At 39.7% G+C, this 18,274-nt stretch overlaps 1 protein-coding gene across 2 annotated transcripts in view; it reads right to left on the bottom strand.

Moving 5' to 3' along the window:
- The window catches only part of TMOD2 (tropomodulin 2), a 60,266-nt gene that overhangs the window by 12,246 nt on the left and 29,746 nt on the right, over nt 1-18,274 (bottom strand). For both annotated transcript variants that reach the window (XM_015142195.3, NM_001260806.1), the window contains 2 exon segments: nt 16,712-16,819; nt 881-1,024 (listed from right to left, as the gene is read on the bottom strand). In XM_015142195.3, the coding sequence (XP_014997681.1) occupies nt 881-1,024; nt 16,712-16,819 (252 nt within the window).

Here is an 18,274-nt window from a genome sequence, read left to right as displayed (position 1 = left end):
CTTGGTCTCTCCTTTCCAAGGCCCTTTCTTTTCAAGATACAGTGTCTGGAACCCCATCACAGACCCTCCCCGGTGGCCAGAGGAGCAGGGCTCAGCATCATGGCTGATCACTGAGAGTTGCTGTCTGTGGGCAGGACTCAGCTGAAGCCAGCAGAGCAACTCGGAAGGCACTGCAGGCTGATGCTGGGAAAAAGAGGTTGCCAGGCAGGAAGAGTTGGCTCTAGGGAAAAGCACCTTGCTTTGGCTGCAGATGGGAACCTGAGAAATGCTGTGGTCATGATCAATGAGATTGTGATCAGACCACAGTCTCATGGGTGTGGCCTGCCACTCTAAGCCAGACCATCTTCTAGAACCCTGATTCCTTTAAATAGGCTCTCTGCAGCCAGCATCAGACTGCAGGAGCCTGCCTCTGCTCTTTTGGTTGTAGAAGTCTTCAGCCAAGGAAAAGAAATCTGAATCTTTGGCCATGGCCACCCTGCTTTCTCTGTTAGTGACAGTCCCACTGAGAAGCAAAAGTAAGGCTGGGATAGGACAGGGCAAAGATACATGCCAAAAGGCAACAATGATGAGACTGAGTAAAGCAGCTGTCAACACCTCTGCCACCACCTCCTCGCTTTCTTTTCTTGAGCCTGACTAGCCTAGGGTTGTGGGCAGATGGCTCTTTATGTCCCAGGTTGCCCCACTGTACATTGTTTGATTAGTAACATGCTCTTCTGCACATCCTCCATGGGCCAGAAATGGTTATAAAACTTACAGGAAATCCAGTACATCAAATGGAGTCACACACAGAACTGTGTCTTTTAACTCATTTCTTGTGGCATTTCCCCTGCTCACTGCACACCCTGTGAGTTGGCTTTGCCTGTTCTCTGGCCTTCCTTACCTGGTTGTCAATCTTGATCTCTGTCAAGGTGTCATTTTCTTTCAGTGCCTCTACCAGGGCCAGGATTCCAGTTCCAGTGATAAAATTGGATTCTATGTTTAGACTTGTCAAAGTCTTGTTTACTTTCAGCATGTCTGCAAAAGCCTTATGATGCAAAAAGAAAAAAACTTAGAATTAAGTTAGAATTTCTAAAGATTAATTTACTAAACGCCTCACTCCGAAATTAAATACAGATGTTTTCTAGCACTTAAAGAAAACTTTCACCAAATCATACTTTCACTTCCAAGTAACAAAGATACAATTTAAAACCGCAATTAAAATATTTCAGTCCAGCAGTCTAGACATAAATTTCACATACTTGCAAAAACTTTTTTTAAAAAAAGATACTGACATAGGATTATTGATTTTTTTTTTTGTTAAGTAGAGACATTAAAAAAACACTATCTGTTTTCTTTTCTTTTCTTTTTTTTTTTTTTTGAGAAAACACATTTTAACATTAGAAAAAAGGTAGAAAGGACATAATCCCAGAAAACCCAGTTTTTTTCCTTTTACTATGAATTGATTAAAAAAAAAACTTTACCATTGACTAGTACTTGGACACTACTGATTTAGTTATATTATTTCAGATCATCTATAAATCAGAATTTTAAAAAGATAACTTTTGGAACAAAATCACCACTGAGAGTGGCAAACCCATGGGAGACTCCAGTTTGAGACAGCAGACTGCACATGTGCACCTGCCGGCTCTCTTTACTCGCAAAGTTTCCCACCACCAGGAAGAAATAATATAATTTTTAAGAGACTGAAATTCTCAACATGCAAGAAAACAAAACAAAACAAAACAAAAGGCCATTATCTTGAGAAATTGCTGAAATACAGAAAATAGAAAGATCGACAGATAAATTAGCACAAGCACGTTGTTGCCTGAGCTGCTAGAGATAGGTTCCATTTGGGGCAATTCCTTAAAGAACTGCCTTAGGAACAGATGGAACAGCTAGGGCAGATGGAGAGCATACTATCCCTCCCAGCACCTTCCAGGAAAAAGAGCAGCTGCCAGCACAGCTATCAATGAAGTCTCCCAGGAAGAGCCTCTGGTGAAGGTGCTGCGAACTGTGAGAGAAGCAGTGCGGAAACGGAGGCGCCTCCAGACCTTCATACCAGTACAGTGTGGGGGGAAAAGGGGAAAGGCAGCTCTGCCAGGAAGGAAGTACAGTACTCCCCGCAATCTGCGGTTTCAGTTACGTGCTGTCAACCGCAGTGGGAAAATGTTAAATGGACAACCTCAGAAATAAACAATTCTTAAGTTTTAAATCGCATGCTGTTCTGAGTGGTGTGATGAAATCTTGTGGTCTATGTCGCCCAGGAGGTGAATCACCTCTTTGTCCAGTATCTCCATGCTGTCCCTGCCTATGAACCAATGACATTGTCTGCTTTTGACATCCAACTATTGACATCGTCATGGCTGGATGAGCCAGGATCACCGGAGGCAGATGATCCTACTTCTGACAAATGGTCAGAAGGGCAACAGTAGCCTAACACAGTCCCCTTGCCTATGTCATTCACCTCACTTCATCTTATCACACAGACATTTTACCATCTCACGTCATCACAAGTGGGAGGAGGATAGTACAGTAAGATATTTGAGAGAGACCATATTCACACAACTTCTATAACAGCATATTGTTATTACAATTGTTCTATTACTTATTGTTATTAATCTCTTACTGTGCCTAGTTTAAAAATTAACATTATTATGGGTGTGTAGTATAGGAAAAGACATAGCACATATCGGGTTTGGTACTATCTGTGGTTTCAGGTATCCACTGGGGGTCTTGGAACATATCCTCTGCAGATAAGGGGACTACTATATATTGAAAGGTGTCCCTCCCAGAATGAAGTCCTCCTAACTGTAGTGATTGCAGGGGACTCTCAGGCTGCCTGTGGGCTCCTTATACACATACTGCAGAGAAGGTGGCAGGTCAGCACACCTGCTGCTGAAAAAAAGTCTCACTCATACATTCAAAAAAAACTATTTGTCAGGCTTCTACTGTGCTCTAGCAGTAGAAAAAAACAAAAATCCTTGTCCTCAGAGAGGCTTATATTTGAGTAAGAGGGCAGAGTCAGTAAATTAAGAAATAAAATATATAGCTTATCAGATGGTGACAAATGGAGAAAAATAAAGGGGCCTCCTTTTTAAGGGAGAGGTCTGTTGGTAAAATAGATAGATATAACTGCAGGAGAAATGATCCTGGTTTATACAAACCAACCTTGCTCTCCATTCAAAAATATAAACAGGCAACCAATAATTGTCAGACATTTTAGGAAAACCAACATCATGAAAGAATAAAGTTGACCAAGCAGGACAATATGCCATAGAAGAAACAGCACAAATGTAAAAATTCTAATTATGTATTATTTTCCTCCCTGCCCCACAAAAAAAAAGAACAGGAAAGAAAGAGAGAAAAAGTGGGGGGGGGGGGGAAGAGAGAGAGAGAAAACATTTAGAAAATTTTAAAAAACTACATTGAAATAAAAGAAAATAATAGACATCTAGAATTACAAAATAAACATGGCTGAAGACCAAGTTGGTGATCTAGAAGATAACACTGAGGATATTTCCAAGGATATACAGCAAAAAGACAAAGATAGAAACTATGAGAAAACCTTAAGAGATGTGGATGAAAGATGCAGAGATTCAACACTCATCTAAGAAGAGTTCCAGAAGGATAAGAAAGAAAGAAAGAAAGAAAGAAAGAAAGAAAGAAAGAAAGAAAGAAAGAAAGAAAGAAAGAAAGAAAGAAAGAGAAAAGAGAAGGGAAGAAGTTATCAAATAATTAAGGAGGAAAAATAAATTTCCCAGAGATGAAGAAAGTTATGGATCTTTATCTGAAAGAAATCACTAGACACTCAGCAGAATGAATAAAAACTACTCTTTTTTGTTTTTTGAGACGGAGTCTCACTTTGTTGCCCAGGCTGGAGTGTAGCGGCACTGTGTCAGCTCACTGCAACCTCCATCTCCTGGGTTCAAGCAATTCTCCTGCCTCAGCCTCCTGAGTAGCTGAGATTACAGGGGCTCACCACCACACCCAGCTAATTTTTATATTTTTAGTTGAGATGGGGTTTCACCATGTTGGCCAGGGCTGGTCTCAAACTCTTGACCTCAGGTGACCCACCCGCCCTGGCCTCCCAAAGTGCTGGGATTACAGGCGTGAGCCGCCGTGCCTGGCCCAAAACGACTCTTAAGTGAACAGAAAAGTGAAATTTCAGAATTCCAAAGGGAAAGAGAGTACTAAAAATTTCTTGCAAGGAAAAATAAGTTACCTGCAAATGATAAAAAATCAGGTCAGCACTAGTCACTAGATTGCAAGGTCCATGGGAATGGAGATTTATATTTATATAGTTATATAATTGTAAATGCTGCTAATAGGTTAATTTTTGGAATCAATCTATATACAAACACAGAACATAATTACATAAAATGTATAAAGCTCACATGTGTGAAAATAATGTAATATCTACAATTTGGAAGTGGAAGAGAAAGGAGGAATGGAACATAAAGTAAGTATAGAACTGCCCTCATCTTTTATAACAGAGAATAAAAAATTTTCTAAGATGATAAATGAAAAATATAAATTTCTGTACATTAGTGGTTTTCTACATTGACCACACATTAGAATGGCCTGAGAGCTTTAAAAAATTTACCCCAGAAGAATTGAATCAGAATCTCTGAGGCTGTGGAATGGCCATCTGCATTTCTGAAGAGCTCTCCAGGTGAATAATGTGCAGTTAGGGTTGACAACCACTTTTTTTTCCCCCCCCCCCCCGTGTTTTGGTATAGAAACAGGGTCTCTCTATGTTGCCCAGGCTGGTCTCGAACTCCTGGCTTTAAGTGATCCTCCTGCCTCGGCCTCCCAAAGTGCTGGGATTACAGGCATGAGCCAGTAACCACTTTAATTAAAGTCATAAAGACAACAACTAGAAGAATGAAAAACAAACTACTAATAGTGATTGCTTCTGGGGAGTAGAACAAAAAAGTTCTGAACTATTTTAATTGTTTTTACAGTGGAAAAGACAGGAAGAAAGAAGACGAGAAGTCCCAACATTGGACGAGAACAGGGTTATTTAACCCCAGCATGACTGACACTTGGGGTCAAAGAATTCTTCGTTGTGGGAGGCTGTCCTGTGTATTAAAGAATATTTAGCAGTATCTCTGGCCTCTGAGACTCACTAAATGTCAATAGCACTCCTCCCTGTCATGACAACTAGAAATATCTCCAGATGCTGCCAAATGTCCCCTGGAGGGCAAAATTGCCCCAGGTTGAGAACCACTGGACTAGAAGAATAATCCTGTATCTTGATCAGGCAGTTGCTTGTACTGCAAAGAAAGCTCAAGAATTTGGATTTACACTATGGCACACCACGTAAATTAAAGCGTATTTATTCTGTGCTAGGTCCTTAATTAAAATTAAATCTATACATTTTAATCTGATCACCAGAGAGGGATGCATCAGGACTTTCCTTTTGGACACTCCAAGCTTTGGGATTTACTCTCATTATTAGAATAACAAAATGTCAGAGCAATTAGGCCTTTACAGAAAGTTGCAGAACCTCCTGGCGAGTTGCCAGGATCTTGCCAATTTCTTTTAAACTTGAGAAAACACTTTCTTATGCTCCACAAAACAGCGGCGAGCCAGCCAAACACAATCCTGGGCTGCAAGCCCAGGTTCACTTCAGTTCAGCAAATATTTGAGCATATTACATGTGCTGGGAATAATAACGTTATTAAAACAAAGACTAGATGTTTTAAATGTCATTGAAATAGAGTAGAAATACATCTTTAAAGAGAAGGGTTTGCTCTCTGTACTTTATAGGATTGTATGGAAATGCAAATTTCTGCACTGGCCAAATGGTAGCCATGAGAAATGTGGCTATTGAGCCCTTGAAAATTGGCTAGTCTGATTTGAAATGTGCTGTAAACATAAAACACACTGGATTTCAAAGATGTAGTATGAAAAAAAGAATGCAAAATACCTCATTAATTTTTCAAATTACATTTTGGATATATCAGTTTAAATACAATACAGAGAGTCCCTGACATGATGGTTCCACTTTCGATTTTTGGAATTTACCATGATGTGAAAGCGATACTCATTCAGTATGCTCCTTGACTTATGATGAGGCTATGTTCAGATAAAGATTTTCAATTTACAATAGCTTTATCTGGACATAACCCATTGTAAGTCAAGCAGCATCTATTTACTACTAAAATTAATTTTGTCTACTTTTTTTTTTTTAAATGTGGCTACTAAAAAATTTAAATTTATACGTGGGGCTTACATTTGTGGCTCACGTTTTATTTATTTATTTTTTTATACTTTAAGTTCTGGGTTACATGTGCAGAATGTACAATTTTGTTACATAGGTATACATGTGCCATGGTGGTTTGCTGCACCCATCAACCTGTCACCTACATTAGGTATTTCTCCTAATGTTATCCCTCCCCTAGCCCTCCAATCCCCACAGGCCCTGGTGTGTGATGTTCCCCTCCCTGTGTCCATGTGTTCTCTTGTTCAACTCCCACTTATGAATGAGAACATGCAGTGTTTGGTTTTCTGATCTTGTGACAGTTTGCTAAGAATGATGGTTTCCAGCTTCATTCATGTCCCTGCAAAGGACATGAACTCATCCTTTTTTTATGGCTGCATAGTATTACATGGTGTATATGTGGTACATTTTCTTTATCCAGTTTATCACTGATGGGCATTTGGGTTGGTTCCAAGTCTTTGCTATTGTGAATAGTGCCGCAATAAACATACGTGTGCATCTGTCTTTATAGTAGAATGATTTATAATTCTTTGGGTATATGTCCAGTAATGGGATTGCTGGGTCAAATGGTATTTCTAGTTCTAGACCCCTGAGGAATCGCCACACTGTCTTCCACAATGGTTGAACTAATTTACACTCCCACCAACAGTGTAAAAGCATTCCTATTTTTCCACAACCTCTCCAGCATCTGTTGTTTCCTGAGTTTTTAATGGTTGCCATTCTAACTGGCATGAGATGGTATCTCATTGTGGTTTTGATTTACATTTCTCTAATGACCAGAGATGATGAGGATTTTTTCATATGTCTGTTGGCTGCATATATGTCTTCTTTTGAGAAGTGTCTGTTCATATCCTTTGCCCATTTTTTGATGGGGTTTGTTTGCTTTTTTCTTGTAAATTTGTTTACGTTCCTTATAGATTCTGGGTATTAGTCCTTTGTCAGATGGATAGATTGCAAAATTCTCCCATTCTGTAGGTTGCCTGTTCACTCTGATGATAATTTCTTTTGCTGTGAAGAACCTCTTTAGTTTAATTAGATCCCATTTGTCAATTCTGGCTTTTGTTGCCATTGCTTTTGGTGTTTTAGACATGAAGTCTTTGCCCATGCCTATGCCCTGAATGGTAGTGCCCAGGTTTTCTTCTAGGATTTTTATGGTCCTAGGTCTTACATTTAAGTCTTTGATCCATCTTGAGTTTATTTTTGTATAAGCTGTAAGGAAGGGGTCCAGTTTCAGTTTTCTGCATATGGCTAGCCAGTTTTCCCAACAGCATTTATTAAATAGGGAATCTTTTCCCCTCATTGCTTGTATGTGTCAGGTTTGTCAAAGATCAGATGGTTGTAGATGTGTGGTGTTATTTCTGAGGCCTCCGTTTTGTTTCATTGGTCTTTGTATCTGTTTTGGTACCAGTACCATGCTGTTCTGGTTACTGTAGCCTTATAGTAAAGTTTGAAGTCAGGTAGCGTGATGCCTCCAGCTTTGTTCTTCCTGCCCAGGATTGTTTTGGCTATGCAGGCTCTTTTTTGGTTTCATATGAGGTTTAAAGTAGTTTTTTTCAATTATGTGAAGAAAGTCAGCGGTAGCTTGATGGGGATAGTGTTGAATCTACAAATTACTTTGGGCAGTAAGGCCATTTTCATGATATTGATTCTTCCTATCCATGAGCATGGAATGTTTTTTCATTTGTTTGTGTACTCTCTCTCTTATTTCCTTGAGCAGTGGTTTGTAGTTCTCCTTGAAGAGGTCCTTCACATTCCTTGTAAGTTCTATTCCTAGGTATTTTATTCTCCTTGTAGCAATTGTGAATGGGAGTTCACTCATGATTTGGCTGTTTGTCTGTTCTTGGTGTATAGGAATGCTTGTGATTTTTGCACATTGATTTTGTATCCTGAGACTTTGCTGAATTTGCTTATCAGCTTAAGGAGATTTGGGGCTGAGACTATGGGGTTTTCTAAAAATACAATCATGTCATCTGCAAAGAGAGACAATTTGACTTCCTTTATTCCTATTTGAATACCCTTTATTGCTTCCTCTTGCCTGATTCCCCTGGCCAGAACTTCCAATATTATGTTGAATTGGAGTGGTGAGAGAGGGCATCCTTGTCTTGTGCCGGGTTTCAAAGGGAATGCTTCCAGTTTTTGCCCATTCAGTATAATATTGGCTGTGGGTTTGTCATAAACAGCTCTTATTATGTTGAGATACATTCCATCAATACCTAGTTGATTGAGAGTTTTTAGCATGAAAGGCTATTGAATTTTATTGAAGGCCTTTTCTGCATCTATTGAGATAATCATGTGGTTTTTGTAGTTGGTTCTGTTTATGCGATGGATTATGTTTACTGATTTGAGTATGTTGAACCAGCCTTGCATCCCAGGGATAAAGCCAACTTGATCATGGTGCGTAAGTTTTTTGAGGTGCTGCTGGATTTGGTTTGCCAGTATTTTATTGAGGATGTTTGCATCGATATTCATCATTATTGGCCTAAAATTTCTCTTTTTTTTGTTGTGTCTCTGCCAGGCTTTGGTATCAGGGTGATGCTGGCCTCATAAAATGAGTTAGGGATAATTCCATCTTTTTCTATTGACTGGAATAGTTTCAGAAGGAATGGTACCAGCTCCTCTTTACACCTCTGGTAGAATTCGGCTGTGAATCTGTCTGGTCCTGGACTCTTTTTGGTTGGTAGGCTATTAATTATTGCCTCAATTTCAGAACCTGCTATTGGTCTATTCGGAGATTCAACTTCTTCCTGGTTTAGACTTGGAAGGTTGTGTGTGTCCAGGAATTTATCCATTTCATCTAGATTTTCTAGTTTATTTGCATAGAGGTGTTTATAGTATTCTCCGATGGTAGTTTGTATTTCTGTGGGATCAGTGGTAATATCCCCTTTATCATTTTTTATGGTGTCTATTTGATGCTTCTCTCTTTTGTTCTTTGTTAGTCTTACTAGCGTCTATCCATTTTGTTGATCTTTTCAAAAAACCAGCTCCTGGATTCATTGATTTTTTGAAGAGTTTTTTTGGGTCTCTATCTCTTTCAGTTCTGCTCTGATCTTAGTTATTTCTTGTCTTCTGCTAGCTTTTGAATATGTTTGCTCTTGCTTTTCTATTTCTTTTAGTTGTGATGTTAGGGTGTCAATTTCAGATTTCTCCTGCTTTCTCTTGTGGGCATTTAGTGCTATAAATTTCCCTCTACACACTGCTTTAAACGTGTCCCAGAGATTCTGGTACATTGTGTCTTTGTTCTCATTGGTTTCAAAGAACATCTTTATTTCTACCTTCATTTCATTATTTACCCAGTAGTCATTCAGGGGCACGTTGTTCAGTTTCCACATAGTTGTGTGGTTTTGAGTGAGTTCTTAATCCTGAGCTCTAATTTGGTTGCACTGTGGGCTGAGAGACAGTTTGTTGTGATTTCCATTCTATTACATTTGCTGAGAAGTGTTTTACTTGCAATTATGTTGTCAATTTTAGAATAAGTGTGATGTGGTGCTGAGAAGACTGTATATTCTGTTGATTTGGGGTGCAGAGTTCTGTAGATGTCTATTAGGTCCACTTGGTCCACAGCTGAGTTCAAGTTCTGGATATCCTTGTTAATTTTCTGTCTCATTGATCTGTCTAATACTGACAGTGGGGTGTTAAAATCTCCCATTATTATTGTGTGGGAGTCTAAGTCTCTTTGTAGGTCTCTAAGAACTTGCTTTATGAATCTGGGTGCTCCTGTATTGAGTGTGTAGATATTTAGGATAGTTAGCTCTTCTTGTTGAATTGATCCTTTTACCATCATGTAATGCCCGTCTTTGTCTCTTTTGATCTTTGTTGATTTAGTCTGTTTTATCAGAGACCAGGATTGCAACCCCTGCTTTTTTTTACTTTCCATTTGCTTGGTAGATCTTCCTCCATCCCTTTATTTTGAGCTTATGTGTGTCTTTGTACATGAGATTGGTCTCCTGGATACAGCACACTGATGGGTCTTGACTCTTTATCCAATTTGCCAGTCTGTGTCTTTTAATTGGGGCATTTAGCCCATTTACATTTAAGGTTAATATTGTTACATGTGAATTTGATACTGTCATTATGATGCTAGATGGTTATGTCGCCCATTAATTGATGCAGTTTCTTCATAGTGTTGATGGTCTTTCAATTTGGTATGTTTTTGCAGTGGCTGGTACTGGTTGTTCCTATCCATGTTTAGTGCTTCCTTCAGGAGCTCTTGTAAGGCAGGCCTGGTGGTGACAAAATCTCTCAGCATTTGCTTGTCTGTAAAGGATTTTATTTCTCTTTCACTTATGAAGCTTAGTTTGGCTGTATATAAAATTCTGGGTTGAAAATTGTTTTCTTTAAGAATGTTGAATATTGGCCCCCACTCTCTTCTGGCTTGTAGGGTTTCTGCCAAGATATCCACTGTTAGTCTGATGGGCTTCCCTTTGTGGGTAACCCGACCTTTCTCTCTGGCTGCCCTTAACATTTTTCCTTCATTTCAACATTGGTGAATCTGACAATTATGTGTCTTGGGGTTGCTCTTCTCGAGGAGTATCTTTGTGGTGTTCTCTGTATTTCCTGAATTTGAATGTTGGCCTGCCTTGCTAGGTTAGGGAAGTTCTTTTGGATAATATCCTGAAGAGTGTTTTCTAACTTGGTTCCGTTCTCCCTGTCACTTTCAGGTCCACCAATCAAATGTAGATTTGGTCTTTTCACATAGTCCCACATTTCTTGGAGGCTTTGTTCATTTTTTTTTTTCACTTTTCTCTCTCTAATCTTGTCTTCTCACTTTACTTCATTAATTTGATCTTCAATCACTGATATCCTTTCTTCCACTTGATTAAATTGGCTATTGAAGCTTGTGTATGCTTTATGAAGTTCTTGTACTCTGGTTTTCAGCTCCATCAGGTCATTTAAGCTCTTCTCTACACTGGTTATTCTATTTAGCCATTCATCTGACCTTTTTTCAATGTTTTTAGCTTCCTTGCAATGGGTTAGAACATGCTCCTTTAGCTCAGAGAAGTTTGTTATTACTAACCTTCTGAAGCCTACTTCTGTCAACTCGTCAAACTCATTCTCTGTCCAGTTTTGTTCCCTTGCTAGTGAGGAGTTGTGTTCCTTTGGAGAAGAGGCGTTCTGGTTTTGGGAATTTTCCACCTTTCTGCTCTGGTTTCTCTTCATCTTTGTGGTTTTATCTACCTTTAGTCTTTGATGTTGGTGACCTACAAAGGGGGTTTTGGTGTGGATGTCCTTATTGTTGATGTTTATGCTATTCCTTTCTGTTTGTTAGTTTTCCTTCTAACAGACAGGCCCCTTAGCTGCAGGTCTGCTGGAGTTTGCTGGAGGTCCACTCCAGACCCTGTTTTCCTGGGTATCACCAGCAGAGGCTGCAGAACAGCAAATATTGCTGTCTGATCCTTCCTCTGGAAGCTTCCTCCCAGAGGGACACCTGCCTGTATGAGGTGTCAGCCCCTACTGGGAGGTGTCTCCCAGTCAGGCTACACAGGGGTCAGGGACCCACTTGAGGCAGCAGTCTGTCAGCACGAATGCCATGCTTGGAGAAGCACTGCTCTCTTCAGAGCTGTCAGGCAAGGACGTTTAAGTCTGGAGAAGCTGTCTGCTGCCTTTTGTTCAGATATGCCCTGTCCCCAGAGGTGGAATCTAGAGAGGCAGTAGGCCTTCCTGAGCTGTGGTGGGCTCCCCCCAGTTCAAGCTTCCCTGCCGTTTTGTTTACACTGTGAGCATAGAACTGCCTACTCAAGCCTCAGCAATGGCAGACGCCCCTCCCCCTGCCAAGCTCTAGCATCTCAGGTGGATCTCAGACTGCTGTGCTAGCAGTAAGCAAGGCTCCATGGGCATGGGACCTGCCGAGCCAGGCATGGGAGGGAATCTCCTGGTCTGCTGGTTGTGAAGACTGTGGGAAAAGCACAGTATTTGGGCAGGAGTGTACTGCTCCTCCAGATACAGTCACTCATGGCTTCTCTTGGCTAGGAAAGGGAAATCCTCCAACCCCTTGTGATTCCTGGGTGAGGCGATGCCCCACCCTGCTTCAGCTCACCCTCCGTGGGCTGCACCCACTGTCCAACCAGTCCCATGGAGATGAACCAGGTACCTCAGTTGGAAATGCAGAAATCACCCGTCTTCTGCGTCGATCTCACTGGGAGCTGGAGACCAGAGCTGTTCCTATTTGGCCATCTTGGAAGTAACCTCTCAAGTTTTATTTCTAATAAACGGTGCTGTCCTAAACTCTTGATTTTTATATGGCTCACTGTAAATAACAGTAGCATTTTAAATACATTTGAGCCTTCTCCCCATTGGCATTCAGTGGGGACAAATTCCATTTGAATGCTCAGTTACTATAGATGTGGTTATATGGAAGTGCTTGGGGCACAGTAAACTAAACTCAATCACAGGTGACTTACATTTGCATCCTGGCTTGGCCACATGTGGTGTAATCTTAGTTCAGCATTCAACTTCTTTGAGTCTCAGTTGCCTCATCTGTAAAATGGCTTGTGTTCACCACGAACCCCAAAATGTGTTTTCTGATTGAATGCAAAACAGCCTTAAATGGGCACATGTCTAAACAGATGCCAGTCACACAGGGCTTCACTGATTCTAACAATATATCAGAATAATAATTTATAATATGAAAGCAGAATAAGGTTTGAGGTCCACAAATGTCATCCACCAGAAACGCCTTTTCACTTCATGTTTGAATGCTAAAAATGAAGACTTTCTGCCAGGGCTCCCAATAAAACAGTCACCCAGGCACAGTGACAACCAAGAAAATCTTTCCTAAAATCATCACTTCATTCCCTTGGTTCTGCCTCTCTTCTCTGCTTACCCTTGAGGAGGGGGGATTAGGGGAGTCAGGAGGGGAGGAAGGTGTGACACATCTTAGAACTGGAATGGAGGACAAGTGAAAAATTTCTATTAGGAGTGATGCTCTTCAGAAAACAGTAGCAAAATCATGTTTTGAAAACTCTATCCACATAAATGAATATATATATATGTATATCTTCCTGTGGTCCCTCTATTTTTTATACATTGTACTATGACTATACCAAATAAATTAAAAATGTTTTACTGATAAATAATAGTTGTACATATTTTTGGGGGTAAATGTGATATTTTGATACCTTTATACAATGTGTATGCAGTGATCAAATTGGAGTAATTGGGATAGCCATCACCTCAAAGGCTGATTTTTGTGTTGGGAACATTACAATTCTTCTCTTCTAGCTATTTTGAAATTTATAATAAATTATTGAATACAACAACTTATTCCTTCTAACTAACTGTATTTTTGTACCTCTTAACCAACTTCTCTTTGTCCCCACTCCCTTCCCAGGCTTTGGTAACCACCATTCTACTCTTTACCTCCATGAGAACCACTTTTTTTAAGCTCCCACATGTAAGTGAGAACATGCTATATTTATTTTTTTGTGCTTGGCTTGTTTCAGTTAACACAATGACCTCCAGTCCCATCCATGGTGCTGCAAATGACAGGATTTCTCTTTTTTTATGGCTGAATAATATTTCAGTGTGTATATGTACCACATTTTCTCCATCCATTCATCTGTTGATGAACATTTAGGTTGATTCCATATCTTGACTGTTGTCAACAGTGTTGCAGTAAACATGGGAGGGCAGATATCTCTTCAATATCCTGATTTCCTTTCTCTTGGATATATACCCAGCAGTGGGATTGCTGGATCATATGTAGTTCTAATTTCAGTTTTTGAGGAACCACCATACTGTTTCCCATAATGGCTGTACTACTCTACATTCCCACCACCAGTATACAAGTGCTCCCCTTTCTCCACACCTTTCCCAACATTTGCTACCCAAATGAAGTATTCTTTAAAAAGCAAGTTACAAAAGGTCAAATTTGCCTGAAAAGTGTTGCCGAAAAAATTCAGCTCCTAGTGTAGTGCTTTTCATATGATAGGCATTCAACACATAGCTGTTGCATTAAAAACAGCATCAAAGTGATTATTATATTTGGAATTTATTTAATCCACTTAGTAAGTTATCTATTTGGTCTAGAATAGGAGTTAGATTATTTACCAGTAGTGTTGGCAGTTGATTGTGAACTAACCCCAACCCTGCAATTTTACTCAAAATAATATATTAAACAGAAGTGACAAATCATTTCTTTATCCCTTTATTCATTTACATACAAAGTATACTGTGAATATTTTTGCTTTACTGAAAAACATCTACTAAAAGGCAGAAATAGCACAAAATCATACAGAGATAAGAATCCTTAAACTGTTCATTTCACCTTACCAATTATCTAGTTCTGCTATCTTTCTATTTTAATGATAGGTTTCAAATTCAAAACTGCTTTCAATCTACAGATTTAGATATGTAATAACTGCTGGTAAAAACATCGATTTCTGTAGCCTGGTTCCTCTTTTACATGAGTGCTTATTTCAAGTTTGCTGTGATCACCATAGAAATATTCTCTATTGCTAGAGGTTGCAGGTTATGATCATTCATTTGTCTAACAAGTACTTTCAAACAGCTATTCTGTGCCAGGACCATGATAGGTAGTCATTACTTTCATGTCATGTTTTAAATGCTATTTTAGATCTTCCAAAAGGCACGTTACTTTAAATCAAAAGATCAAGTCAAGACAACTTCCGTTTTTCTTTTCTTTTCTTTTTTTTTTTTTGTTTGAGACGGAGTTTCGCTCTGTCGCCCAGGCTGGAGTGCAGTGGTGTGGTCTCGGCTCACTACAAGCTCCGTCTCCCGGGTTCACGCCATTCTCCTGCCTCAGCCTCCCAAGTAGCTGGGACTACAGGCGCCCGCCACCACGCCCGGCTAATTTTTTGTATTTTTTAGTAGAGATGGGGTTTCACCATGTTAGCCAGGATGGTCTCGACCTCCTGACCTCGTGATCTGCCCACCTTGGCCTCCCAAAATGCTGGGATTACAGGTGTGAGCCACCGCGCCCAGCCCAACTTTTGTTTTTCTAACTTGATTCAAGGGCTGAGCATTAAATGCCATAGAACAACAGGTTGATGCCCAGGCTTTTGATAAATGACATATTTTAGCAAATGTATGAAAGCCAGTCATTGTGTGTAAATCTAGCATAGCTTGATGGTTAAGCTTCCTGGCTGTAGAACCAGAAAGACTTGGTAGTGAATTCTGGCTCTGCCATTTACTGGTTTTATTACCTTGGATAACTTACTTAACCTCTCCGAGGCTGTTTTCTCATTTATTAAAGTTGGAACTAATAAGAGTATATACCTCATAGCATTACAGTGACAAATGGATGACATACTGTGTGGAAAGCACGAAAATCGGTGCTGGTATTTACTAATTCCTCAACAAATTAGCTATTAATAGGAGTTATTAATTGGCTATTGATAGGAAGAATAAAAATCATGATAGTGATGGTATAAGTATTTACCTGGGTCAAGGGGCTTCCTTATTTGGCTAAATTATCTAAAATGCATAGGAAGAACAGAACTTTTAGTTGGCTATTTTTCTTTTACATATGTATGTATGTATGTGTGTATGTATGTATGTATGTATGTATGTATGTATGTATCTATCTATCTATCTATCTATCTATCTATCTATCTATCTACTGTCTCGTTCTATTGCCCAGACTGGAGTGCAGAGGTGCGATCATAGCTCACTGCAGCCTAGAACTCCTGGGCTCAAGCCAATTGTCTCACTTTAGCCTCTTAAGTAGCTGGGACCAGAGCTGTGCGTTACCACATCTGGCTGGCTATTTTTTTCATATTCTGGTTAACAAGGTGTCAAACACAAAATGCTTCATGATTTGGTTGTCTAAGATATTTTAGACACACAATAATCCATTTCAAAGATTAAAATATACTTTAATATTTCTTTTTTTTTTTGAGATGGAGTCTCCCTCTGTTGCCCAGGCTACAGTGCAGTGGCATGATTTCAGCTCATTGCAACCTCTGCCTCCTGGGTTCAAGTGATTCTTCTGCGTCAGTCTCCTGAGTAGCTGGGACTACAGGCCCATGCCACCATGCCCACTAGTTCTTGTAGTTTTAGTAGAGATAGGGTTTCACCCTATTGGCCAGGCTGGTCTCAAACTCCTGACCTCATGATCCACCCACCTCGGCATCCCAAAGTGCTGGGATTACAGGCGTGAGCCATCACGCCCAGCTACTTCAATATTTCTATAGGTGCCTAGTTCCTGAAGGATTTTAAGGTCATAATATGCAATGACTGCAGATGCAAAAGTTTTAGAAAATGTATCCTAAGCACAGAACAAACCCTAAATATTCAGTTAGTTAAATGCCAAACTTATCTTGTTTCTTTCTCTGAAAATTGTAATGCTGACAAAATTCCAGATAACTTACAGCATCTGACAGTTTGGTTTTGAAGTTTTACTATTGCATTGTAACTATAATTTTGCTCATTAACTGTGTAGAATGTAAGTTTACCAGATCTAAAAAATTGTTAGCTAAAGAAACAAATTAAATAGAGCCTCCAGTGGATTAAATAACTTTATGTTATATTTCTAAGAATTCTACTCACAATGGCCACAGGGTCATTGCTGCGAGTTGCGGCCAGGCTGAACTTCTTCACGTGAGTGTTGGTCTCCAGAGCCTTTGCAAATTCCCTCAGGGTTGGAATTGGAATGTTCTAAGACAGAGAAGACATGGCGAGTTGATGACCCATTCTATGGCACACTCTTGCCAAGGTAAGAACCCACAACCTTTAAATACCATATGTATGTAGATAAATACATGATATCCCTTCTAAATGAGGGTCGTTACCTAGCCTTCAGCAACCAAGCTATCCTGAGCCAACAGCACCACTTAGTGTCCAATAGGGGAATCTAGTCTACCACTATGGTACCTCTTGAGTGTTGTCTTTCTGTTTTCCCTTACCAAGAAAGTATGCACATACTACACTTCCCTCTTTTTATTTTTCACTCTATATTCTAGCCAGACTGATATACTTGCCATTGTTTTAATATACCACAGTCTTTCTCTTTTTCAGACCTTTATATATGCTTTCCCCTTAGCCTGGAAATTCCTTTTGTCCTTTTCTCTGATTAATTCCTACTCATCTTTCAAGACTCAGATGTAATATCATCTCCTTCGTTTACTGGATCTCCTAGGTAGCATTAAAATTTTTCTTTCTTGCAATTCAATGACATTTGGGGGCTCACCACATCATGTTATAATTATCTGTTTAGTGTTTTTCTCCTAGTATAATATTTTTCAGAGTAAAGACTGAAAAAATCTTATTCATCTTTTAGTCCTTTTTCTAGATCATTTACCACAGTAATGACCACTGGGGAAGGAGACAATATGGGGTGCAGTTAGAAGTGGAGAAGAGTCCTGGCTGCACTATAGGCTAGCTCTATGACCTTAACAACTCTTTAAGTCCCACTAATAATTAAATGAGATAATAAATTCCAAGTATTTAGTAAAGGACATGGCATATAGTACGCACTCAATAAAAGTTGGTTATTATTAAATGCGAAGAACTGGCCCAAAAAGAATAAACAAAAGAGACTTCAGGTAATATTTACACACACACACACACACACACACACACTCTCTCTCTCTCTCTCTCTTCTACTCTTTCCCTTTGAGAGTGGCATGACTTATCAAACTGAATAAAGTGGAAGTAACAAACATGTTCAGTAACTTCAGAAACCGGGTCAAAACAGGTATTGTGGCTTCCTGCTTTCTCATCTTTCTGTCTTGGATCACTCGCTCTGGGGAGCCACATGGTGAGAAATGGAGGCCTCTTCCCAACAGCCACATGAATCTGCCATCTTAGAATTGGATCCTCCTGCCCCGGGCAAGCCTGGTACTGCAGCCTTGGATGACAACTTCACTGTCACCTCATTTGAGACCCTGAGCCACACTATCCAGCTAGCTACTACCAGATTCCTGACACTGAAAAATTGTGTGTGAAATAATAAATGTCTGTTGTTTGAAGCCTCTAAGTTTTGGAGTAATCTGTTACTCAGCAATAGATATAACTAATGTACTACGCTTAACTCAGGTATGGTGATTCTTTTCAAATAATTATAGAAATCACTGTTTTCCAAAACCCACTTCTTTTGAATAGGATACCTTG

Source organism: Macaca mulatta, chromosome 7 (genome assembly GCF_049350105.2).
Source record: "Macaca mulatta isolate MMU2019108-1 chromosome 7, T2T-MMU8v2.0, whole genome shotgun sequence".
Taxonomy (NCBI): Eukaryota; Metazoa; Chordata; class Mammalia; order Primates; family Cercopithecidae; genus Macaca; species Macaca mulatta.
The sequence above is the reverse complement of the archived record's forward strand: the minus strand, read 5'-3'. Positions and strand labels throughout refer to the sequence as shown.